Below are 26,036 nucleotides of genomic sequence, written 5' to 3'. Positions count from 1 at the left end.
GCCCATATAAAATTATAAAATACAGTTATAAGTCTAATTAAAATTTTGACAAAAAGGATTAATTCTCGATTATAAAAACCGTTAACCGTTGGTACAGACGAAATAACCCTTAAAAATAATTAATTTACATCAAATAAATCAAAAAGAAACAAGCAATAATAATATTAATAATAATAATAAAGAAAATTAATCCAGAACGAGAGAGCGGCAGAGGCGGCAGCCGATAAAAGAACCAAGGAGGATAACGCCCAATATTTAAGACCCTAAAAAAAGCAAAAATGCAAAAGTTCGATGTCGATGTCCACAAGGGGTAAACACAATTTTCAACTAATGACAATTAATAATGGTTTTTTTTAATTTGTATCTGATGTTAATTAACCTATTCTTTGTTCAACTAGCAACTGTGATTTAATTTTTTTAGAAAATATATTTAAAGATAGTTGTTTAAAGCTGGATGGAATATTATTTCACATTTTAACCCCCACAAATTTAGAAGAGCGCTGAAATGATGCGGTTCTATGGCGTGGCACAACAAAAATATCATTGTTTCGCGTCATGTGTTCATGCTCAAAATCGTCCTCATGTTATGGTAAGTTTTTGTTGAATTTTCCTTTTTTCGGGTTACATCATTTTAATTATTGTTTAGGTCTGATGATGCTCTAGTCAAGCGAAACATGTAACCTTTGTAATTTTATTAAATGTATTTGTGATGCTGTAGATTTTGTGTTTTTACCTTTTATAAAAGTGTATGACCAGCATCTTTGGAATAATGGATGAATTTTTCGAGTTATATTTAAAATAGTTTGCAGTTTGCCTCCATTGTCTGGGCTCCGCAATATACGGTGCATGCTAACAGATTAGAAACAATACAAAATAATTTTTTACGATTTTTAAACTATAAAAGTACATTTAACTTGCATGCTACTTTAATAGAACTTAGCGTTAAATACCAATTATATTCTCTTGAAACACAGCGCTCTTATATAGGCATGTTCTTTCTTTATAAACTAATTAACTATCTTATTGACTCGAGTTAATTAATATCTCAAATATCTTTCCATATACCTCAGCGAAGTTTTTATTTGTTTCCAGTATGTTTCTATTGAACTAACGTATTAAGGAATTCACCGTTAAGTCGTATGCTTTCCTTACATAATTCCACACTTTTTAATGTAGATTTATTTTGTCGCTCTCTTTTTATGTTTAAAAAGATAATCTTAGTTCTAATAAGCAAAAGCACTTAATGTGAAGTTTAGCGCTTTATTCTATTTTTGATCTTGAATTATTTTTTAGTTAAGTACACCCGAAAAACTTTGTATTTTGTTCCTTTTCCTGTTAACACCCTTTATGTTTTGATAAATAAAAGAAAAAAATCTCTAGCATACCTGCACATGAAAACTGAACGTAGACATACTCTCATAATCCAATAGCCTTATGGTCCTAATGGCTCCAGTATTTGAATCGATCTGGAAATACCGTTTCGGTAAAATTTCCACGATATCGAAGCTGAGCAGGGCGTTTCTCTCGCTGTCAGCGTCAAACGCTTTAATGACGAGCGGTTCGCTGCTGTTCGATAGTACCAACGAGGACACCGGAGCCGACTCGGAAATGGTACCGAAGTACTGAACCTGTAGGAACTGCGGCGCGTTGTCGTTTTTGTCCAGGATATGGATGATCACGTTACAGGTGGCGGATGCTGAGGCCTAAAAATTGAACCTTGGTTTTACCCACTATATCACCAATTAGCTGCAAGTTTTTTTGTCTCTATAGTCATAAGATTTATTTTTTATGATTAAAATAAATGGGGTTTGTTATGCCTAGAATAAGCAATAAAATGGCTTACTTTTTCTAAGTACAGAACTTATTATATATAACGATTTCTTTAAGTTTAACGTTTTTTTTTCAAGAAGAAAGGGTAGTCTCGACTGCCTAGTTAGAAAGTAAAACATTGATTTTGGGGATGCAGTCAAAGTAGGAAAATAAATAGGCGTAAGTTGTGTGGATCCTTTATTGCGTTGTGTAGCTTTCAAGTATCACACTTCACCAGGACCCACTGCAATTTGACATGAAAAAAGAAAACGATTTGAGAGTTTAGATCTCAAATCAACTTAGCTCACTACATTTACAGGTTAAACTAATAGTACTAACACTAAGATTGAATAGGTTTCCTTAAAAGAACTAATACAGTTATTTTATATTAATTTAAATAAAAGCTCGTAAAGAAACAACCAAATTTACTACATTGCTCTACTAATCACTCTACTAAATAGATAATGAAAATGGCGAAGCCAGTAAATCCCACGCATTTTTTTTGAAATTAATGTTTAAACGACAACAGATGTTAAAGGTACTAGGAAGCTGCCAGTATTGCAAAGATAAAAAAAATTGTATAAGAGATAGTAAATGGCAAAATAATAACGATGAGAGAAAAGCAAAACGCACTGCAAGTCTTATCCCACCTGCAATGACGGAGAGTCAGGGTACGTGAAAACTGTTTAGTTTTTCATAATTAGAAAACTCCTTTGTGTTATTTTACAACCAAGGGATCTGCAGAAGAGGGATATATTATCTTAATTCATCAAACATGTAATTCAAGGATTATATCCTCTCTAATATCCTTATAGAAATGTATTTATGATATTCACACAACTGGAAATGATTTGTTTAATAAACAAAAAGTGGTAAATTATTACTACTATATAACTTGGAACTTTTACCTGTAGCTCTTGTTTGCGATCAAGGACTTTCAAAATCTTGGAGCGTCAAAAATTAATAGAGGTAATAAGAATTATTGACCGACAAATATTTACTATATTTAATGTACCTCATTTAATAAAAGGCTTAAGAAATAATTGAGTGAACGTAAAATGAAGGATTCTGGTAGATGGGAAATTAGTAACTTAGACTGATATTATCCATAAAACTTATGAGTTGGATAGAAGAAGTAAAACTACCAGCATATTAACAAAACAAAAAAATGTACATAGAAAGCCAAACTGTTTTCAGTATAAAATATGCCTTTACTAAATTAATGCACATCCAAATAGGCATCCTCTATCGAATAAAAAACCTATTTCATTAAATAATTTAAAATATGGACTGGAATATTATCAAACGAATGTGGAATATTTTCAAACACTGAAAAAGATCGGAAAAAAAGTACTAATATTTATTTTTTAAATGGATATTGACATCGATACTGCAACTGCTCATCTTAAGCAAGATCCGTTGGAAATTTTTTTTTCGGTTCTTAGGAGTAGGTGTGGATATAATCTAACACCAAATGTATAACAATTTAGAGTTTCGTTGCAGTGTAATATTAATATAAGATTGCAAAAGGCCGATAACTGCGAGAAATACCAGAACTACTAGTCTTGGATGAGCTGGACTAGGGTAATACAGATTTTCCAAGTGAAAATTCATCTGTAGACTTAGATTAATACAAAATCTAATTCCACAAAAGTCTAATATGACAGATACAGGATTACAGAATCTAAACCCTACTTACAGCTTACAAAGTACACGCATTGAACAGGTGACCCTGCTTTAATTTTTAGGTAGCTGGATACTTTGCACATAAAATTACAGAAAAAGTTAAATGTGAAAACAATTGTGAGGAATTTTTGATACAGGAATTTAACCGTAATCATGAAAAAAAATTTTAGTTAATAAAGATTATACTAGACTCAACTATGTTTCTAGTTTTAAAACATTTATTTTTAAAAAATTAGAGAAAATTGGGTTCATATCTTGTAACATGACTGGTTGTCTTGCTGATTTTATTATATTTATATGAATAAAAATATTCGTTGTTATAAAATGTTATTAGCGTATCATTTATTTAGTATAATTATTTTTGCCTTTCTATGTTAAACCAGGGTAAGATATATTAATCATATTAAGTTATATCTTGCAGCGTTATTCAATCCATTTTTACACCAGCATCATACAAGATTTAAGAATGAATAGGTACAGGGTACCTCAACATCGCACTGCAGCTTTTCAGAAATCTTTTACCTACATTGGGATTAAATTACCTAAAAAGCATTCTCAAAATACGCTATTTCTTATTAATAAACAAAAAAAAACCAAAATTTCTATAATATATTTACTGTTGCTGCCTTCCTTTATCGTGCTCATGCCTTACTTATTTAACTTATTTAACTTATTAATAATTTAGGTTACACACGGCTAGAGCATACTATATAGACTTGTGTATTTTGTGTTATCCGTTTGTCCTAGAGTATATATTTGTAAAATTATTTGTGTGTAATTTGTATATAGGGTATCTATTTATACATGATTTTTTTCGACCTGAATATATAATGTCTATGTGTCTAAAAGATAAAGTTTTCATTGTCAAGTAAGTTTTTTTTTAATTTTACCAAATTTTTATTTATTATTTAATTCTACAGTAAAAATGTATAATATATCACACGTGTGTTCGCCAACTAGTAGCCAAATTTGAAGAAACTGGTTATGCCACAAATAAAAAGATAAATCAATTGATATTAGTCGACGAAACAGCGCAAATTAAAATTCTGGATCAGTTTTCAATGAATTCAACGTTATTAGTTTGTCAAGCAGCTTTAGGAATTACGGCAGCACCTCGACTACTTAAAAATATTTGCTTCAGTGATGAGTGTACCTTTTATTTAAATAAGCATGTTAATAGGCAAAACTGTCCTGACATATCAATCATGTTGTAACATACCCAGTATCCCCAGAAAATTAATGTTTGGGTTGGAATATTGGGAGATGGTATTATTGGCCCAATATTTATACCAGGAACTTTAAATGGCGACATATATGCTGAACGTATAACATACAAATTGTATCAAATACTAGAATTGAAAGATACTGGATCCGAAATAAAGGCCCTATCAGGTGGCCAGCCCGGTCACCTGACTTAACACCGCTAGAGTTTTTCTTGTAGAGATATTTAAAAAGACAAGTTTAGACATTGAAGAGCAGAAGAAGTTTGCAGAATTTAAAAAATAAAATTGCACGTGCTTGTAGAGCAATTACGGAAGAATCAATAAGAAGCGCCTGTACCACTGAGCTAATAAAAAGGTACAAACTCTGTAAAACCGAGAAAGGTCAGCAGTTAACTATAAGTTTTTTTTTAATTAATCTAATTTTATAATCGTTTTTAAGTGTTTTAATACTATATTAAATAGGAATTAAATGATATCATTATAATAAGTAATTATCTCAAAAACCATCATCATATTTGAAGTATAGTGTATTATATATTTTTTATGTAGAACTAACTGAAGAGTAAGAATTTGGTAAAATATACAGAGCTTCTTGAAAATTAAAACTTTGTTTTTGAAACACATCTGTCCATTTACCAATACTACAACAAAAAAAGTTCGAAACAAACACTTTTTATTTTATTTTTTTTTATATGATATACATGGCTGAAAAAATTGTGGATAAATGTCTATATGAAGCAAATAAAAATTTAAGAGTTACAGTTCACGATACTGTCGAATTGCATTAACCCAGATAAAAGAAAATACAAAACCAAACTTACCATATTGATGGCGATGACAGTTAAATTGTAAAACTTATTAGTCTCATAGTCTAAATACTTTTGAGTAGTAATCACTCCTGTACTGGGACTAATAATAAAACTGCCCTCCTGATTGCCTTCTAATATTTCGAACTGCAACGAGGAAGTACTCCGCACATCCAAATGGGCCACATAACTACCCAGCGGCTGATCTTCGTAGATCTCCGCCGCGATTTCTTTATTCACGAACCTAAAACCCACAATTTGCAATTTTTGACTTTAAGGAATCAAACGTAACGTACTTTGGAGGCGCATTATCAGCCATAGTCAAAGAAATATGGGCCGGGACCATCGATAACAGCGGCGGTTGGCCGTGATCGCTCGCCCTAATATGTAAAGTATATTCTGAGGCCGTGGTCAAATCCAATTCCCTCGCGATGCTTATGGTACCAAGATCGGGATCAATGTTAAATACATTCCCGACGTTCCCTGATACGATTGAATAAGTTATTCGGGCATTTTCTCCTTTGTCGTGGTCCACTGCTAAAGCTTTTAGGATTACGCTGCCTACCGAAGCGGTTTCGTATACTTTACCCACCTAAGAAAGCGGAAATTATTAACAAATTGATTGAAAAAATAGTAACGGCTTACAAGAATCTTGTCGGAAAAGTGGGGAGCGTGATCGTTATGGTCGTGTACGATCACATGGACTCTTGCTAAGTTTTTCTTGGCAGGAGTGCCTGCGTCCCTTACCATTACTGTGAGGATGTGCTCGCTTAAAGTTTCTCTGTCCAGGTTTGAAGCTAAACTTATGACCCCTAGAAAACATGCCATGTTGTAAATAAGATCTAACAAACTATACATATTGTGAATTAGCCTTAAGAAACTTGACAGTGTAGCCAGTACACGGAAGGAGTGATTTAGAGACATTAGGGAAGCGTGGTGATAATTTCAAGAGAAATTATTAGAAGGTAAAGCTAAATGTATAGGAAAAGTGTCAAAAATCCTCGATAATTTTAGATATAGTGTAAATAGAGTGTAATTAAGGTAATGGCGAGTATTTTATTGGCAAACTCCCTACCCTAGAACCGAGTGAGGTATGTGTTGGTTATTCATTGAGCCATCCTGAAAATTGAGACGATTTGAGAAAAAATAGCCAACAGCAATTTGAAAATGTAAATGAGAGTAAGATGCGGCAGAAAATAAAACAAATAAGTTTTTTTCTCAATTTGGGGTATTTAAACCCATCTCAAAGTTCATTGATGATCGCTATGATATTCCTCAGCGGTAATGATCATTATTACGCCAGAAAAGCATAATTTCAAGTCGATACTGAATATTACCAAAAACTGATATGCTGAAGAATGTGAAAAAGTTTACTTTTTACCGTTTTTTGAGTATTTAAACCCATCTGAGTGCCAAGAATCATTGACGCTCGCTATGAAATGATCTTCCTCGTCTGTAAAGATCATAACCACGTCAGAAAATCATAATTTCAAGTCGATCCTGAATGTTACCAAAGACTGAAATGTGGCAGAAAGTAAAAAAGTGCACTTTTTACATCTTTTTGAGTATTTAAACCAATTTGAATCCCACGAATCATTGAAGATCGCTATGAAATGATCTTTTTCATCTGCAAAGATCATAATCACGTCAGAAAATCATAATTTAAAGTCGATCCTGAATGTAACCGAAGACTGAAATGCGGTAGAATGTGAAAAAGTGCACTTTTTACACCTTTTTGGGGATTTAAACCCATGTGAACGCCAAGAATCATTGACGCTAATAAAATTATCTTCTTTGTCTGTAAAAATCATAATCATGTCAGAAAATCATAATTTCAAGTCGATCTTAAATATTACCAAAGACTGAAATGCGGTAGAAAGTGAAAAAATGCCTTTTTTAACTCTTTTTGGGTATTTAAGCCCATCTGAATCGCACGAATCATTGACGATCGCTATGAAATGATCTTCCTCGTCTGCAAAGATCATAATCACGTCAGAAAATCATAATTTAAAGTCGATCCGGAAAGTTACCGAAGACTGAAATGCGGTAGAATGTGAAAAAGTGCACTTTTTACCCCTTTTTGGATATTTAAACCCATCTGAATCCCACGAATCATTGACGATCGCTATGAAATGATCTTCTTTGTCTGTAAAAATCATAATCATGTCAGAAAAGCATAATTTCATGTTAATCCTAAATGCTACCAAAAACTAAAATGCGGTAGAATGTGAAAAAGTGCACTTTTTACCCCTTTTTAGGTATTTAAACCCATCTAAGTTCTACGAATAATTGACAATCGCTATGAAATGATCTTCCTCGTGTGTGAAGATCATAATCACGTCAGAAAATCATAATTTCAAGTCGATCCTAAATGTTACCGAAGACTGAAATGCGGTAGAATGTGAAAAAGTGCACTTTTTACCCCTTTTTAGGTATTTAAACCCATCTAAGTCCTACGAATAATTGACGATGGCTATGAAATGATCTTCCTCGTATGTGAAGATCATAATCACGTCAGAAAATCATATTTTCAAGTCGATCCTAAATGTTACCGACGACTGAAATGCGGTAGAATGTGAAAAAGTGCACTTTTTACACCTTTTTGGGGATTTAAACCCATGTGAATGCCAAGAATCATTGACGCTAATAAAATTATCTTCTTTGTCTGTAAAAATCATAATCATGTCAGAAAATCATAATTTCAAGTCGATCTTGAATATTACCAAAGACTGAAATGCGGTAGAAAGTGAAAAAATGCCTTTTTTAACTCTTTTTGGGTATTTAAGCCCATCTGAATCGCACGAATCATTGACGATCGCTATGAAATGATCTTCCTCGTCTGCAAAGATCATAATCACGTCAGAAAATCATAATTTAAAGTCGATCCGGAAAGTTACCGAAGACTGAAATGCGGTAGAATGTGAAAAAGTGCACTTTTTACCCCTTTTTGGATATTTAAACCCATCTGAATCCCACGAATCATTGACGATTGCTATGAAATGATCTTTTTTGTCTGTAAAAATTATAATCATGTTAGAAAAGCATAATTTCATGTCAATCCTGAATGCTACCAAAAACTAAAATGCGGTAGAATGTGAAAAAGTGCACTTTTTACCCCTTTTTAGGTATTTAAACCCATCTGAGTCCTACGAATAATTGACGATCGCTATGAAATGATCTTCCTCCTGTGTGAAGATCATAATCACGTCAGAAAATCATAATTTAAAGTCGATCCCAAAGGTTACCGAAGACTGAATTGCGGTAGAAAGTGAAAAATGCACTTTTTAGCCCTTTTTGGACATTTAAACCCAACTGAGTCTTAAGAGTCATTGACCATCAATATGAAATTATCTTTTTCTCCTGTAAAAATTATAATCACGTCGGAGAAGTTTAATTAAGTCGACCCTAAATGTTACAAAGAGTAAAAAACGCATAAAATGAACCTTTATCCGTTAATCCTCAAATCCTTTTTCAATCAAATAGTCGGGACTTTTGGACCCTTAACATCATTATCTTGACATTTAATTCCATTAAGCCACGGTAATTAAGAATAATAAAATCAGTCGATTTTCGACGTCAAAATGGTTCAAGCAATTCATAAAATCAAAAACCAACTATCAGAGGTTTTAAAGTATTAAATACAGTTTGAACTCATCTAATTGAAACCTAAATAAACATAAAAATCAACAAAAATATTGTTGAAGTATATGTTCGCACAAACAAAGTTCCAACAACGACCAATAAAATCGTTATTTGCCGACAAGCAGTTAAACCGAAGGGAATTTTTATTTTTACAACGGACACGCCAGAATCAATCACTCGGGAGAATCCATTTAACGAAAACTTGTATGGTTTTATTGGAGGGGCTACAACTCACGAATCGGAAGTTTATTTTAACTTTTTTAACGGCCGCGGATGGGAGTTCGGATAAAGTACATACATATAAAGTTTATTTTGCAGCACATTCACAGAATATGTTGAGGATATGACTGCGTTTAATGGAGGAGCACTTACCAGTAATTGAATCCAGTTTAAATGTTTTTAAGGATAACACATTTTCTGCCCCATAGAAACTGTATATAAGTCGATCGTTTTCGTCTTTATCGGTGGCTTGTAGCTTAAAGATTTCCGTGTCTACAGGTACAGCTTCTGATATTTCCACTTTATATAGGCTTTCCGTGAATTCTGGCCTGTAAGAGAGTGATGAAAAATGTGTATAATTTTATAGGGGTAAAAAAATAGGTGTTTACCTGTGATCGTTGATGTCGATTACGGTGATATTTAACTGGGTATAGACGGTGTGTACGGTGTCTGTAACGCTTATGTTAAGGGTGTATTCGCTTTGGAGTTCATGGTCCAATTTGTGGGCCAACAGGATGTTGCCCATATCACGACCGATAAAGAAGTCCTGTCTTTGGTCACCATCTGGAAAAGAAAAGAGATTTAGTGTTAAACATTCAATAATTAATTAATTAATTTTCACTAATTAATTAGTGAATATTTTTAAATGCTGTAACTATATTTTTTGAAGTAATATGTTTGGCACGAAACGCCCCTGGAAGTCAGATTTTATCTACATCGTTTCAGTTTTTTGAAATCATTATTTGCTTGTTTCATATATAGCTGCAATTTTGCATTTTTTAAGAAAAAATAGGAATTTAGGTTTTCATTGAGCTTCTTGAGATATTTAGAAAAATCAAATGTTTTCGAAAATTCCCCCTAATTCTTTTATTATTGGACATTTTTATATGCTGTAACTACATTTTTTTGGAGTAACATTTGACAGGAAACGCTCCTGCGGTCAGATCTTATGTACAACATTTCGGTTTTTTGGAATAATCATTATTGCGTATTCATACAACGATAAATCTTTGCTTACTAGAGAATTTATTAACTTCACCTACATAAGATTAAGTACGCCTTATTCGACATCTACACGGGGAGCAGAGGGGATATTTTGTTGATACATGCTAAGTATTCCATGTTGCCTGTGATTACTCATTTTTAGCATAAGAAAATAAAGTAATGTAATATATTATTGCAATTAGCAGAAACTGAATTTCATTCTACTATATTACATTTTGCTTTGTAAACGAATGATTGAAATTCGTTTAATAACTAAAACTATTTTGAAATATATTTCTATTAATCATTAATTTATTTTTTTCTTGACATAACGTTATGAAAAGAATTGCGACACAAGTTATATTACGTTATGTTAAAAGGAAACACTTGGATATTATATATTTTTAAACGTTAAAGATACTTGGTCTTAAAAATCTGATATACCTGAGACATTCAAAAAAAGCATCCTGGTGAATGTTGCATGGATATGCATGGATATGTTACTTTTATTTAATAGTAGTTTAATGCGGGTAATTTTTAGACCACTTAAAAGGTCTAGCACTAGTAAAAAGGAAAATTTATAAACCCAATGAATGTGAAGCATAATTTGAAATATACAAGCAATTAGTGAAACATAAAGCTTCTCATATTATTGCCAAATTATTCAAATGTTCATTTATTTTCCTTATTTTAGGTTTCAAATTTAAAAAAGGAAGCAAAAAGTTTTGTCTCATTTGTACAATTTGTACAAAGTTAAGAGTGCTAAAGAATACCAAAATTAATTATGTATGTCATAGATGCATAAACTTACAACACAAGGCAGCAATAAAATTGGAGGTTATTGTCCAGCTAAAATTAGGAATAAGCTTTATATTATTTTGTAAAAAACTCGGTGCTGAGTAATAGGTAAACCTATATTCGCCATCAACGATTCAACCTTTATATTTTTTCTTCTGGTTACGAAAAAACCAATAAGTAGAAACACGCGTCAACAAATACTATCCCTTTATTATTCTGCTTTTCATTTTGCGGAATAACCTTTTAACTTTTTTCCTTACTTTAGATAACATACTGTAATATCAAAAATGTTGCCCGAAACCAGATCTTTTAGGAAGAAATGGCAATTTACAAAGAGAAACAAAGAACACGCCGACATATTCTACAAGATGCACAAGGAAACCAATAGTATATAAGAAAATTTTTAACACACTTTTAGGTACGTTTCTCCAATGAGACATCTTCAACCATGGCAGGTTATTAAATCTAATATGGGTATTTTTAAATTAAAAGAAATTGAAAACTGGAACATAAATCATCGCAAGCATTCTTATTTCACAAATTGATCCGATACAGATTTTGCCAAGTTTGAATGCTTCGGAAAATTCTCATCTGTATCTTTGAAAGAGGTCAGGGATATAATAACAAACTTAAAAAATAAAGCAAGTCGCGATATCTTCGGCTTAAATGTTAAGCTTATAAAAGCAATAAAAAATTTGATAATTGGTCCCCTGACCAAACTAATAAACCGATGTCTCTAAAATAACAGTTTTCCAGAAATACTAAAGTTAGTCAAAGTAATATCTATTTTTAAAAAGAGGGACCGTAGCAAGTCGGAAAACTATCGGCCCATCTCATTACTACCAATTTTTTCAAATTTGCATTGCTACCCAGTTAGTAAGATTTTTTGACCAAAATGATTTATTCACAACCGACCAGTTTGGTTTCCGAAAAAACAAAAATACTGTTATGGCAATCCTGGACCTTGTTGCTTCCTTGTTCATGGATTCTTTTAATAACTTAAATTTTAGCAGTGTCTTGTTCTGTGACTTGGGCAAGGCATTTGACTGTGTACCCCATAGTATTCTGTTGCGAAAACTTGCTAAGTATAGTTTTGGTCCTGATAGTTATAGGTTTCTGGCTTCATTGAGTGGCATCAGCTCAAAGTAATATTACCATAGGGGTTTCTCAAAGCTCAGTTTTGGGCCCCAGACTTTTTTTAATCTATATAAATGGCTTGCCTTTAATAGAACAGACCGGTAGCTTCATACTTGCTGATGACACAACTGTAGCATAAAGTATAGCTGACTCACTGGAGGGTGCGGAGCTGGGGATGGATGCTATACAGTTCAAGTGCAAGTAGTTTAACAGTGTTTTTTAGAAGAAAACAATTCTGAATATTTTGTTTATTTCTAAAAAAATACAGCAATACAATTTTTGCAGAAGATACCATACCTAATTGCAAATAATGTGGTCAGACTGAATATAGGAGGCCAGAGAGAAGACCAGCACGATGGTTGTCTAGTGCATTTCGCTCGTACTGTAAGGGCTTTTTTAGATCAGAACTACAACAGGTGGTAGAGGTAGGTGGTCCAGTCCTTTGGCCAGCAAGGTCACCTGATCTGACACCTCTAGACTTTTTGTCTGGGGCGCCACGGAACAGCTTATCTACGCAACACTTGTAACCAACAGAGAGACCTGGTTGCTAGAGTTGTGGCTGCGGAATTTCTGAGAAACGATCCAGGGGTCTTTGCTCGTGTACATCTTGGGTCAACAGATGGAGAAAATGTGTGAAAATGCAAGGAGAACACTTTGAGCATTTGGTTTGAATTGTTTATTGTTTAAATTGTTTTTTATTGTTATTGCTTAAATTGTTTAGTTAAATTATTTATTTTTTATTGTAATGATATTAAAATTTTCGTTGCGACAAAAAAGTTTTAAAGGATCTTTGTATGGATTTTATTTTTCTGCACGAATACGGTGAGTCCGAGCGCAAACATGCAAGGGATTTGTTTTATTAAAAATAAACAAAATATTTCGAAAAAAAAATAAAAAAAAACAGTGGCGTATCTTTTTTTTTTATAAGAAAATTAACATACATGTGCTGCAACTCCGTCCCTGGACAGGTCAAATCCCCTGCAATTCCTCAAAAAGTTGCCTCACCACCTATCATTTAAAACCTAAAATTTTCATTCAAATCGCTATAAGCGTTATTAATACAAAGGAAAAAATCGACTTTTTTTAAAAATGCCAACACCCTGGTAGTGTGGAAACGGCGCTCCTACGACCATCGGTGTCCTATCTCAAACTACTTCCTTATGGCTCCTGTATGTACTCTAGCATTTTTGACCATTTGAAAGGGGACACCCTGACTACTTGAAAATCTGTTGTGGGTACACAGAAGTAAATCACAATGTAGAGTGCATAGAGAAGTCCACAGCTACGAAACTCGGAATGTGAACAGACTATAGTCCCCATGTATCAACGCTGGACTAGGTGCCAGAGTGGTGTGGGGTTTTTGGCTGTTAAGCTTTTTAATAAGCTACCTGGCAGACTATTTACAATCAACCCTTTTTGCAATTTAACTCCCAATTGAGAAATATACTAATCGAAAACTAATTTTATTCAGTAGATGAATTTTTAAACTTTCATTTCTTTTAAACATGGGCCTATATAGTGTATCTGTAGTTAATATTTTAATTTTTTTTAAAATGACATTTTGTAATTATTATTTTGTTACTTGATATTTTTAATGTAGTATGTATGTTGGCACCAATAAATGAATTTGAACCGTATAACGTAGGTCTATTGTCCATAACGCTATATGGCACAAAAGAAAAATGAAAATAACTTCCCTATTTAAATTTCATCCCTGACCCGATTAAAAAATTCTTTAATCTTCCGGCCGATTAAGACGAAATAAGGAAAAAGCGTCGGAGAATTTCCGTGAAGCGGAACTCGGTGTCCGTCAATCGATTCGTGCTGCGCCCACCCGTTCTAGGCACTTTTAATTATCAGAAAATTGCTTATTAATCGGAAAATAACCGATTTAGATACGGGAAAGTAGTTTGCAGGCAGCACCGTTACGCTACGCCCCAATAAGAGAAACAGATTGGATTTTTAGTAGCGTTTCAAGGGTAAAACAAATGACTTTTGTATTTCTACACGGAATAGTTAAATGTTTACTATTTTGATAATATTTCCTGGCAAAAGTACATATCACTGATTTTTCCGCCGACATCTTTAACCCCTTTTAGTAATTTTGCTAAAATCGCATTTTTCTATTATTTTTTCCTTTGCATATGCAGGGTGTTCCTTAAAGACGTGCTAATATTTAAGGGGGTGATTCATGGACTGATTTTAAGAAAAAAAGTACCTATGAGCATGTGTCCTAAACGTCTTCAATTTTGAGATATAGGGTGTTAAAGTTAAAAAAAAAATCAGTTTTTTAATAATACCTTAAACAATATTGTAGACATTTCTATGAAATTTGGTACATGTATTCTATGCATCGAGACGCATTTTTTGAAGTGCAAAAAAATATTTTCTCTGCAGTGTGCTTTTTCTTAAAATAAAAACTATTTTTTAAATCCTCAATCACTTTTTAGCAAATTTGATCTCTTGATTTTTTTTCGTCCGACGCACGGTTTTTGCTTAAAAAAATAAGAACAATTTTACTTCCCTAAAAATCTGATGCGGTGTGAAAATGTTTGTTCGTCAATTGCAAGCAAATTAAGAGATCGCATTTATTACAAGAAGTATGAAAAGTTAAAAAATTTAAATAATTTAGGAAATACTCATGTTTTTAACGCGTTTAAAAAGTAAATGGGAGTAAAAAAGTGCCGTAACGCGTCTTAAATAAAGTGGCGGAGGATCCTTTGCATGTTTCTTATTGTTCATTAGCAACGAGCTGGCTTTTTAGGGAAGTAAAATTGTTTTTATTTTTTTAAGCGAAAACCATGCGTCTTTCGCTGATTCATTGATGGTAGATCCATTACGTTAGATTTTCTACATGTTCTTTCGATTACTTGATCATAGCAAGAATCATGAAGATTTCATGGAAAATAAATAGCCTCATCAAAACCTCATTTGAGTACTTAATTTATTTTTAGTAAATAAAATTTAATGGGACTTTGGGTCGCATGTATGACAATATTATCTTAACAGGGGTATTAATGTAAATTTACACTTAGAGACTAGTCGTGAAAAATTATTTTTTAAATCAATCTTACAGACCAATACAATTTTGGGTTATGCAGATATTAGATAAGTTATTACAATCTTCAACCTTGTGGTCTCCCTTACACCTAAGACACCAAGTCACTGTTTACTCAGATAACCAAAACGAAAACAATTTGCAGCTTATTATGACTTTTGTAATATAAGGGTTAACCCCAATCCGGCACTATTATCCTAAATTTAATATAACACATTCCTATCTAAGAAGCGGTGTTTTAGAAAGAAATTATTTTCGTGAAATTTATATACTTTATATTACCCTACAAATAAAAATCAAGGGGTGTCAGATCTGGCCGTCTCGCGAGCCAATGCCATACACCTATACACCATCATCAAAAATGTCTTACAGTTCTCTTGTTATACTGTCTCCACAGTGAAGAGGGGCTCAGTCAAGTTGAAACCAACAAGTACGAAGATCTCGCAATGGCAGATTTTGCAAAAAGTCACTTACAACACTTGTTAAAATTTTTAAAAATTTGGTAGAATTTAGTGGTCGCGTATGTATTTAAATCAGCCCAAAAAAGTTATTTCTTCTATTTAAAATTCCCTTCTTAGACAATTTTGCTTCGTAGGTCCAAATTATTTTTCTTAGAAAGTCTCCATCTATATTAATATGGATCAAAATGATTTCACAGAATTCTTTCCTTCTGTAATAGTTTTGGGAATGAAGACGAACCTAAATCATCGTAAGTATTTCTAATTTAAGGTTGTGGATATCCAGTAAAATATGTTGATAATATCATCTTCTTCATTGGTAACTGGCGTTGTCTTATTTAAATCAGGTTTTAATTAAAAGCCATAGTTAACACAATTATTTCGCAACCTTACAAACTTTCACCGATTCATTCTCGTTCTGCGTTCGTTGAATTTTCTACATGTGCTTGCTATTATTTGATTATATTGTTCATGGAAGATAAATAGCCTCATCAAAATCTCATTTGAGACTTTTTAATTAAGTCGAGCATCAAACACAATGTTAATATTTATTTATTAATACATTTTAACATTTTCATTAACTAAGTAATTTACAAATTAAAATTGTGTAAAATGATTACATTTCATCAAAATAAATATTTATTTCTAAAACGCAGCTATTAGTATTTCTTAGTAAATTAATATTAAAAGAATCATTATTACTTAATGTGCTAAAAGGATTTTGAGTAACAATCGAAGCATTTTTTTGTGTGTAAAATCAGCATATATTTTAATTTTATTAGTACCATGATTAGAGTTGCAGTAAAAACACATTAGTTCCATATCAATATTACAATGTTCAACCTTGTGGTCTTCCCTAAGATACCAAGTCACTGTTTACTAAAATAACCATAACAATTAAACCATAAGTAATTGTAACATATTATGACTTTTGTGATATAAGGGTTAACCCCAATCCTATCAAGGCCAATCGCAATATATTTTGGCAAACTGAGACCTAAACTTAACAATACTTTTTGTGTTAACTGATATTTCTTTAAATTTTACTAACTGAGACAATTTTCAATATACAGTGGTTATCAAACTGTTTATGTGGCATCAGAAATATCAGAGTTAAGTCCTTTTAGTACACCTTGTCTAGTAACCTCTTTAAGATTACTTCAATTTTTACTTATTGGCAGATCAGACTGCCAGATTGGCAAGATCTTTAAAGGATATCCTAGCCTGCAAATGACTTTTCATGGAAAAAAAATACTTTGATTAACAATTCACTAAAGAAAGACCCTTAAAAAAAAAGACCTAAAATTAGGGCGAAAGTTTGTTCTTATACAAAGGCAACCGCCGACGTCGAACGGGTTTCAAAAGGGGATGGAAGAATATTGAAATGTGGCATGAAATCCGGCAAAGTCGGGCGTCATCTCACCTCGTTAGCCGTTTTATTTCATGGACTATCGATTACTTGACGTAAGGGGTTTTCGGGATTCGCCATTTGCCACTCCACCACCTCGTCATTATCGGTTAATTGACTGGCAAGCGGTTTTCTATACCGAGAAACCTCGTCCTTCTTTGTTTTTCTTTATAAGGGATTTATGAGTCACATTTTTGAAATCTACTGGATCTGTCGATCATAATGTCCCTTCCCCTCCTCTTTCTGAGTAAAAAACAATGATAAGCCCGATTTCAAAACAGACAAAGGCAAGGGGTGAGGCGGACCTACCAAACCCTTCCGCTGTCCCTAATTAAAGGATCGATTGATGAGCACAAAGAGCCTCCCCCTTTTATAAAATAAGCATAAAAGGTTTGCGTCCTGTTATATAGCTAGCTGCCTTTTATTGAATTCCGATCTCTTTGGGATTTTTAGGAGGACATTAAAGCGGCGGATTTACTACCAGTAATCGTGGCTTTTTCCGTATAGTTAAATCAATGTGATAGAAAATTTTTTATGGGCTTTTAAGGGGGTCGTAATGAAGGGTTTCACGTTATTCGATGAGGAATTTTTCCTAAAGTAAAATATGTCGTAGGGATAAAAGTCAGATTCTACTGTTTGCTATTAGTGCAGTAAAAACGCGGTCGAAAGACGCTTATTTATCGATTTTTTTTGAAGGTATAACCAGATAAAATCTATACTATCTTATTATGCATGTTTATTGGCATCTGAAATCGAGTTTTACGACATCGCTAGGGTGACCCAATTTTTTTCATATTCAAAAAACCTTAAAAATCGCGGTAATTTTAAAACTCAACTTTTTGACACATAACTAACTATGTAACTAACATACTAAAATGATTTTTTTTTTAAATTTTGAAACGCATCTCTTTGCGCACATATTGCAATAGAAAAAACTGAAGTAGTGTTTTTTTTTGTTTTTCAAAAAATTTAAAAAATGTGCTGGTCACCGTTTATTGAGAGACTTTTTTTAGCAATCGAAAAACTTTTTTATTTGAAGGAATTTTACCACACTGAAAAAAATATCTGGATTCTGGCAAAGTAATGGGTTTCTTGGCTTTTTTTTCTTATAGCAAAATCGCCGAGTTTAAACTAATAGTATTTTTCTTTCCTCAAGAGATCCAAAGTTTTTCAATCAAATCCCCGATTCATTTGCTATATTATTATTTATTGACAAAGCCGGTATTCTTGCCGCTAGCATGGGACTTTTAGCAAGATCTTATGATTTTAAAACAAAATATCGATTTTTGTCATACGCGAATATGATTATCTTGTTCCTTTGTATTGCGCACCGGCGTACCGGCATCATCAGAAACTCTTTTTTTTCCAGTTCTTTAGCTTATAATAGGTTAGTTTAAGTTACGGGTAAAATCATTAGAAAATTAATGCTACACGTAACGCTAGCTCATGTAGCCTCCATTTTGCTGACGCCGTTTATATAGAACAGTGAATATTTGTTGTGACAATTGGATTCTACAGTGTTTTTCTTAAAACAGAAAAACTAATTTCACATTCCTATCTTTACTTTTTAATAGGTACCTATCTTTTAAGGTACATGTCAAATATATACAACTCCATATAGAGCCTTCTAAAATTATAAATAGGGCACTTTTCCACACCTTGTATCTTAAAAGCTATAGCTAACAAAAAGTATGCCATGCGATACATCAAAGTTCTTGGAATTTTGTAAAGAATTCAAAAGTACAATAACACATAGGGTGTTCTATTTAAAATAAGAAAGACGTTGTCAAGTTTACATAAAAGTAACAACACTGCATACTAGAAAAAATATATGTCTAAAATTTGCAAAGGTACCAAATTTTATTTTTTTAAATTAAAAATTAAAACAGATATAGAGGCAAATGATATTGCTGAGACCCGCAAGGTGATGGCCAGGAACTTCATCGATCGATTATATGCAGAATACCATTAACAGCGAAAATTTTAAAAACTTGGCAAAGTTGTAAAGTTATTGGGGAACCTTTAACTTAAAAAGTAGTAGTAGTTAGTATTTAGTAGTTTTGGATTTTGTTGGTAATACAGAATTATTTATTCACAGTTTAATTTTAGATCAAAGTATTGACATTGAGCTTATTAAGTATTTGTCAGTGGATCAAATAAATGTTTTTGCTGCAAATATTGGAGATCGCATAAGGCTGACAAGATTAGTGCAATCATTACAGAATGAAAAGGGGGAAGAGGATGTTGTTTGCAATGTGAGTATGAATATTTAGGACATATACAATACATACATTTTCTAATGTTTATTTAACTTTTGGGTGTTACAACTTCATTTTATAATAACCAAAAATGCGCAACTTTTTCACAATTAAAACTTTTTTATATCTCTTTGTATATACTTAGTTTACGAGACCCCAAAAGTGAACTAGCAATTTGCAAAACACCTTGCATACCTACTAAATATAATAAATAAGTCACATTTTTAAAATGGCCATTGAAAAAATATCTATGATTTAAAATTCCCAAAAAAACTAATTAACAAAAATTATTTTTTATTTTTAGACCATTCCTTTAAAAAAAAAAAACCAAAAATTACTAGTGATGTGGTACTGACTGAAGATGAATATATGCCCAATTTATCACCCCCGCCAATAGAAGAAGAAAGACATTGTCTAAAGACACTGTACTGACTCTTTAGTCTAGAAGTCTGGGAACGACTAGACTTTTGAGAGACACTGTATGTTTTTTATGTAGATATATTTTTAAAATGCTCCTTATAGTTTTAAATTCAATATAATATAAGAATCCCTAAAGACTGATGGATTTACAGGAATGTGCCTGTGTTAAGTTATTTTTCTTCGTTTGTTACATATTTCTTCTATGTAAATATTTTTTATGTTTTATAAGAATTGATTTCGAGACAGGTTTTTGAAGCCAAACTTATATTAATTTGTAGGACTATGTTATTACGTTGTTCCTATAATTATTTACTGTTGATTTTTTATTTTTTGTTTGAACCTTAATATTTTTTTTAATATAATATTTCATACATTTGTTATGTTAAAACTTTGTTTAAACATAATTAAATAATGATTTATAGAAAAAAAATGTATTATTTTTTATGTAGGCCCATTTAAAAAGAAAATAACTATAGGTATGTGTAGATACATATATTATAATACATATGTAGGTATGTTTTTTATAAAATATCTTATAAAAAATATGTAGGTATGTATCTATAATATATTTTTAAAGATGCTATTTTATTGATTAATAATGTTTAATAAGGATCAATTATTATGCTTCAAAAATATATTACCTATCTCAAAAATAATGTATATAATATTTAACGAATGTTTGCAAAAATTTAAACTTATAATTTTATTGCTACAAATTAACAGAAAAATTAAAATCTGAAGCTGGCCTATTTTTTTATATTATTTGTAGAATAAAATTATAAAACTACTTTTATTAAAATTTTTTTATTTTTTATTATATTAATTTAGAAAAAATTTTATTACCAGCTATTATTACATCATGTTTTAAAGTACATAATATTTTTGGAGCAACAAAAATTTATATCTACTCTTAAGAATATAATAAATAATTAAATATTTTCTTAAGAGTAGATATAAATTATTATTGCTCCAAACATATTATTATAATATAACATATTTTTGGAGCATAATTGATCCGTATTAATCAGAATTATTTAAAAAATTGACACCCTTAAAAATATATTATATTAGGGTGTCCGCAGAAAGAATATCGAAACGCGTCTATAACTTTTTTTAGGTTATTTTTTTTTTGGTTAAGGTAATTTTCGTAGTAGCTTTTGGCGTTGCATCTAATGGTGTCATGCGTTTTACCTTATTGATGACATTTGAGGTTATGTCAAGGCCATATTCGATTTTTTAAGTGGAACACCATAATTTTTATTATTTTTTTGAATTTAGCATAAAATTACAAGAATTTGTATGTACCATATGCCATACTTTTATTCAACTGTTTTTAAGATACAGACAGTTGCACTTTTAATGACTTGAAGAGGCTCTAGAGCCAATACTATTAATGATAGAGAAAAAACGGAGTTCACTTTGCTATATTAACTTTTTAACACCCATCTTTTGAGATGTATGACACTTGTCAAAATCTTTGACAGATATTTTTGACGGGTGTCATATTTGATATGTATATTAAAAGATAGATATTGGAAAGTTAAGATAGGAAATCGAAATTCGTTTTTCTCTATCTTTAATAGAATTGGCTCTGGAGCCTCTCAATGTCAATAAAAGTGCAATTTTCAACTCCCTGTATCTTAAAAATACTTAAATAAAAGTATGGCATGTGAAACATTAAAATTCATGTAATTTTATGCTAAATTAAAAAAATAATAAAAAATATGTCCAGTTAAAAAATCGAATATGACCTTGAAATAATCTTAAATGTCATTGATAAGGTCAAACGCATGACACCAATAGATGCAATGCCAAAAGCTACTACGAAAATGACCATAACTTAAAGACAAATTAACCTAAAAAAAGTTATAAACGTGTCTCGATACTTTCTAGACACCCTGTATACCTATTTCTTATTTTGGCAACTATTGCCAAAATGCCATAGTATTAAAACAAGATTCTAGTGTTTTCGACTCAAAATATTAGAAGCCTTATATCAAACTCACAGTTACTGGGCGAAAAGAATGGGGCTTTTGAGATAAGATTCTTGAACTTTGGAACAAGTCTCTCGGAGTTTGTAAGAAATGCTCTCATACTTTTGCTAAAAGTATCGGGAACTTACTGCAAGATTCTAATTATTTTCGATAATATATTTAAGTTCTTATAAGAAGAAACGACTTCTATCGCATAAAATATTTAGGTTTTAAGACAAGTATTTATAGATTTATACAAAAGCCATATATTTTCGTCACCAAACCAGAAGATCTTAAAAGAAATGATTTATATTTTATATGAAGTTCATATGTATTTAGAGTAAAAGAAGTTTCTGAATTATATCAAGGAAAGTGCATCCTTGCCGCAAATCGGCCATTCATTTGGCATATATCATGTCCGCGCCGGCTTTGAGATAATGCCGTGCGCATTAATAGCAAAGTATCCTTTTTTTCAGTGCATACAGTCTACGAAGAAAATATAGCAGACACATTAAAAAAGTTTAAAAAAAAACTGCAACCATTTATCTTTAATAGATCTTGAGTTATCGATTTTTCAATTCGGGGTTCCAATCGCAGGAACACTTTCGAGGTTGTCCTGCGGCAACTTTCTACTAACCGCGCGCACTGCAAGTACGCTTTACTAGGTATTTATTATATTGAAATTTTTAGTTTGAAATACCTATTTATTTGAACAGTTGATACTCCAAAATTTAAAATTCGAAAAATTGGCATGCACAATATTTTTAAATGCGCCTAGTATACAAATAAACCGGCGCGGCATCTCGGCAATCCTGCGCACTCCGCTTCGTTGAGATTAGTGGCGAGTCGAAAAAATATAAATGTGCTTTTTTCATGTTAGTTGTTTTTATGACGTCTTGCGTTGTTTTACGAAAATAATATTAAAAATAAGAATCAAAGACGATTAATGTACGCATATAGTATATAGTGAGTAGTTGTGTTTTAGTTAGTATAATATAGTGAATGAGTGGTTCTAAACATTGAAGAGATGGATGTGAAATTTATTTTTTGAAAGTTCAGAATCCTACCGAAACCGGCCTGGAACAATACTTCAGGCAGCAGAAAAAAGAAAGGACACTTGCGGGAAAAAATTATTGGAAATGAAAGAGGAGATTGAGTGGCTATTCAGATCAGAGGCTAGCTGCTGCTCTAACTCTAACCAAAATGCCTCCGTTAAAACGAGAAGTCATAGTGCTTCAACTTTCAACATTAGACAAATGTGTTTATTCTGTGAGAAGGCAGGGCAGAGAAAGAAGCAAAAATTAACTTGTTGTGTTCGGACAGGTGAGTCAAAAATTTTCTCATAATGTCTCTAGTTTTTATATTAATATACATACCTTTTAATTATTGTAAAGATGAAGCCAATATGATGATTTTTTTCATTTAAAATTACAATATTCTTAATATTGCATCGACTACTTTTATAACGTGTAATAATTTACAGTTTCTAAAAAGACGATGTAAAGGTTTCGAAGTCACGATATTTTTTTTAAATTATTTTCTATTTTAATACAATTTTTTCAAGGTAAAAATTTGGCGTAAAACACTAAATTTTATTAATTTAAAAATGTGTAAAACTTAACCTCACAAATTTTGTAGTATCTGATGTTACTTTATAGGTAGTGGGCAAACTACACACGAAAAAATAATCGCTGCTGCTAGAAAAAAACAGGACGAGGCTATGATTTCGAAACTTAGTGGCTACGAGGATTTATTTGCATATGATGCAAAATATCATAAGAATTGCTGAAGATCCTGGCGATTATGGTTGGAACAATGTGGACAACAATTGGACTCCTATATTAACCACGAAAGAACCTGTACTGGAAAGTGCTTCTTCGAAGTGCTCTATCAATTTGCTGTTCCGACAGAGGCTGCACCACCCGATGTGTTTGTGTAACACATGGCTTGAAATGTTGCTGCCAATGCAAATGCGAAACGTGCAGCAATAAAATGAATTTTGAAAATGAAATATCTGATTCGGAATCGAAAATGTACTCAATTTTGGAAAGTAAAAAACTGATGTAACGAGTGCCTTTTATTTATGGAGAAAAGTTTTACATGCAGCAAGTGCATGGGAGCAAACCGTTCATAAGAACTACCCTCATTTCGATTTATCCTCAGAACGCCACTCCGACTATTTTTTTTTCATTTTCTTAGAATTTGTTTTGTTCCCTTGTCAACCCTATTTTCTGCCTTTTATTTAATCCAAATCCTAATTAAAATCGTATTACATCGAAATCACTAACCGGCACGTCAGACAGAAACGTACTACAGTAAACTGAACAGACTGTTACAGTAGTAAAAAGTGCAGTTAAATTAAGTACAGTACAATAAAGTACAGTTAGGAAAAAGAAGAAATTGTCTGTGACTACAACCCGCGGTGAGTGGAATAAATCCCTTTTCAGTTGGCGCGCGACCACTTGCGATTTGAGCTCCGAATTCAAAAATCGATAACTCAAAATCTATTAGAGATAAATGGTTGCAGTTTCTTTTAAAAACTTTTTTAATGTGTCTGCTACATTTTCTTCCCAGACTATATGGTAAAATTCCTTTAAATAAAAAAGTTTTATTTTGCTGAAAAAAGTATCTCCATAAACGGTGACCAGCACATTTTTTAAATTTTTTGAATAACAAAAAAAAACACTACCTCAATTTTTTTTATTGCAATATGTGCGCAAAGAAATGCGTTTAAAAAATCATTTTAGTCGCTAGAGCGGTTTTTGAGATAGAGCGAGTTATCTGTTAAAAAGTTGAGTTTCTAAATTATCGCGATTCTTGAAGTTTTTTCAATATATAAAAAATCGGGACACCCAAGCGATGTCGTAGAACTCGGTTTCAGAAATTTCAGATGCCCAGTAATATTCCCAATAATTTAGTATAGGACTTATCTGGTTATACCTCGAAAAAAAAAACCGAGAATTCGAGCCGGTTTTTACTCCGCTATATGGCATCATGTGAACACTCAATATACAAGCATTTTAGGTTTCAAATTTCAGAAGCTATTTAAAGAAAAAATTAAATTAAGCTTTCATTATTCCAGGCAGTGGAGATCATTTATAACATCTAAGCTTCAACTGCCTGGAAGAAAATTCACTATACAGGGTGTCCAATATAAGCATCCTAAGCATGAGGATCTCAGGACCTATTGAAGTTACAGCTTAGGTTAAATTAGAAAAAAGTTGCGTACTTTGAAGCGTGTTTAAATGCCGTTGAGAAAATTCAAAAATTTTCATGACATGGCGAGATATTGGGGAAAACGGAAATTTGCCAAAATCGATTAAATTTTTTTCTGACCTTATTTTAAAAGATATAAAAAAACTAACAACACTTTTTCATTGGCACTTTTTAAGAGCTACGTGATGGCGTTTCCAGATTTTATATTCGACGTTTCGTTTTCGAGAAACCATCATCAACTTCATTTTTTTATATGGCCCAGAAAAAAGTATACCCTTTATCTAATTCCATTTTTTATTACAAATTCAACGACGTATCACATGTCACATTTTTATTTATTAGATGCATGAATAAATGCGATTTTTCTATTTTTTTAATCATACTTTTAAGTAGGCTTTGCAAACAAATAATGCTTCGACATTTTGACGTAAATATATCTCCTATCACATATGGCTTAATTTTATATTTGTGATCGGATAAAATAATAATTGTTGAGTTGATTTAGAGTTATTAAGTTGTTTTTAGAGTGTTTGTTGTCGTTAAAATAATAAGAATTTTAAAACAAAAATTTACAAATAAATTAATCGCAAAATCCATCTGACTATAAGGCATTCAAGAGGGGAAACAATTCAAACTTTCTTCATTAACTCTTTAAGTACTCATGGTCGAAAATTTAAACCACCCTGACTAATGGTTTAAAGGCTCGGTGGTCCAAAAAATAGACCATATTTTGATGTTGCTTTGCAATGCGCTGCCGAAGCACAAGATTTAAACCACCCATTGGAGCTCGCTCCGTGGACATTTTAACGTTTTTTTTTTTTACTTTGGCGGTTAGATTTCTTATTCGGTGCATAGCAGCATTGATGAAACACAATTTGAGGTTAAAATAAACAAAAGTTAGTTATCTGTGTCTAAATTGATGAATACTATTAGATCCTGCA

General features: G+C 32.0%; 1 protein-coding gene across 8 annotated transcripts in view; it reads right to left on the bottom strand.

Annotated features, from left to right (window-relative positions):
• LOC126734302 (fat-like cadherin-related tumor suppressor homolog) overlaps positions 1 to 26,036 on the bottom strand; it is a 450,385-nt gene that overhangs the window by 107,057 nt on the left and 317,292 nt on the right. For all 8 annotated transcript variants that reach the window (XM_050437862.1, XM_050437863.1, XM_050437865.1 and 5 more), the window contains 6 exons: positions 9,775 to 9,949; positions 9,539 to 9,714; positions 6,170 to 6,336; positions 5,821 to 6,116; positions 5,540 to 5,768; positions 1,386 to 1,703 (listed from right to left, as the gene is read on the bottom strand). In XM_050437862.1, the coding sequence (XP_050293819.1) occupies positions 1,386 to 1,703; positions 5,540 to 5,768; positions 5,821 to 6,116; positions 6,170 to 6,336; positions 9,539 to 9,714; positions 9,775 to 9,949 (1,361 nt within the window). The remainder of the gene's footprint in view (positions 1 to 1,385; positions 1,704 to 5,539; positions 5,769 to 5,820; positions 6,117 to 6,169; positions 6,337 to 9,538; positions 9,715 to 9,774; positions 9,950 to 26,036) is intronic.

This window comes from Anthonomus grandis, chromosome 3 (assembly GCF_022605725.1).
Source record: "Anthonomus grandis grandis chromosome 3, icAntGran1.3, whole genome shotgun sequence".
Taxonomy (NCBI): Eukaryota; Metazoa; Arthropoda; class Insecta; order Coleoptera; family Curculionidae; genus Anthonomus; species Anthonomus grandis.
Note: the sequence above shows the minus strand (reverse complement) of the source record. Positions and strands in the feature narration are given on the sequence as shown.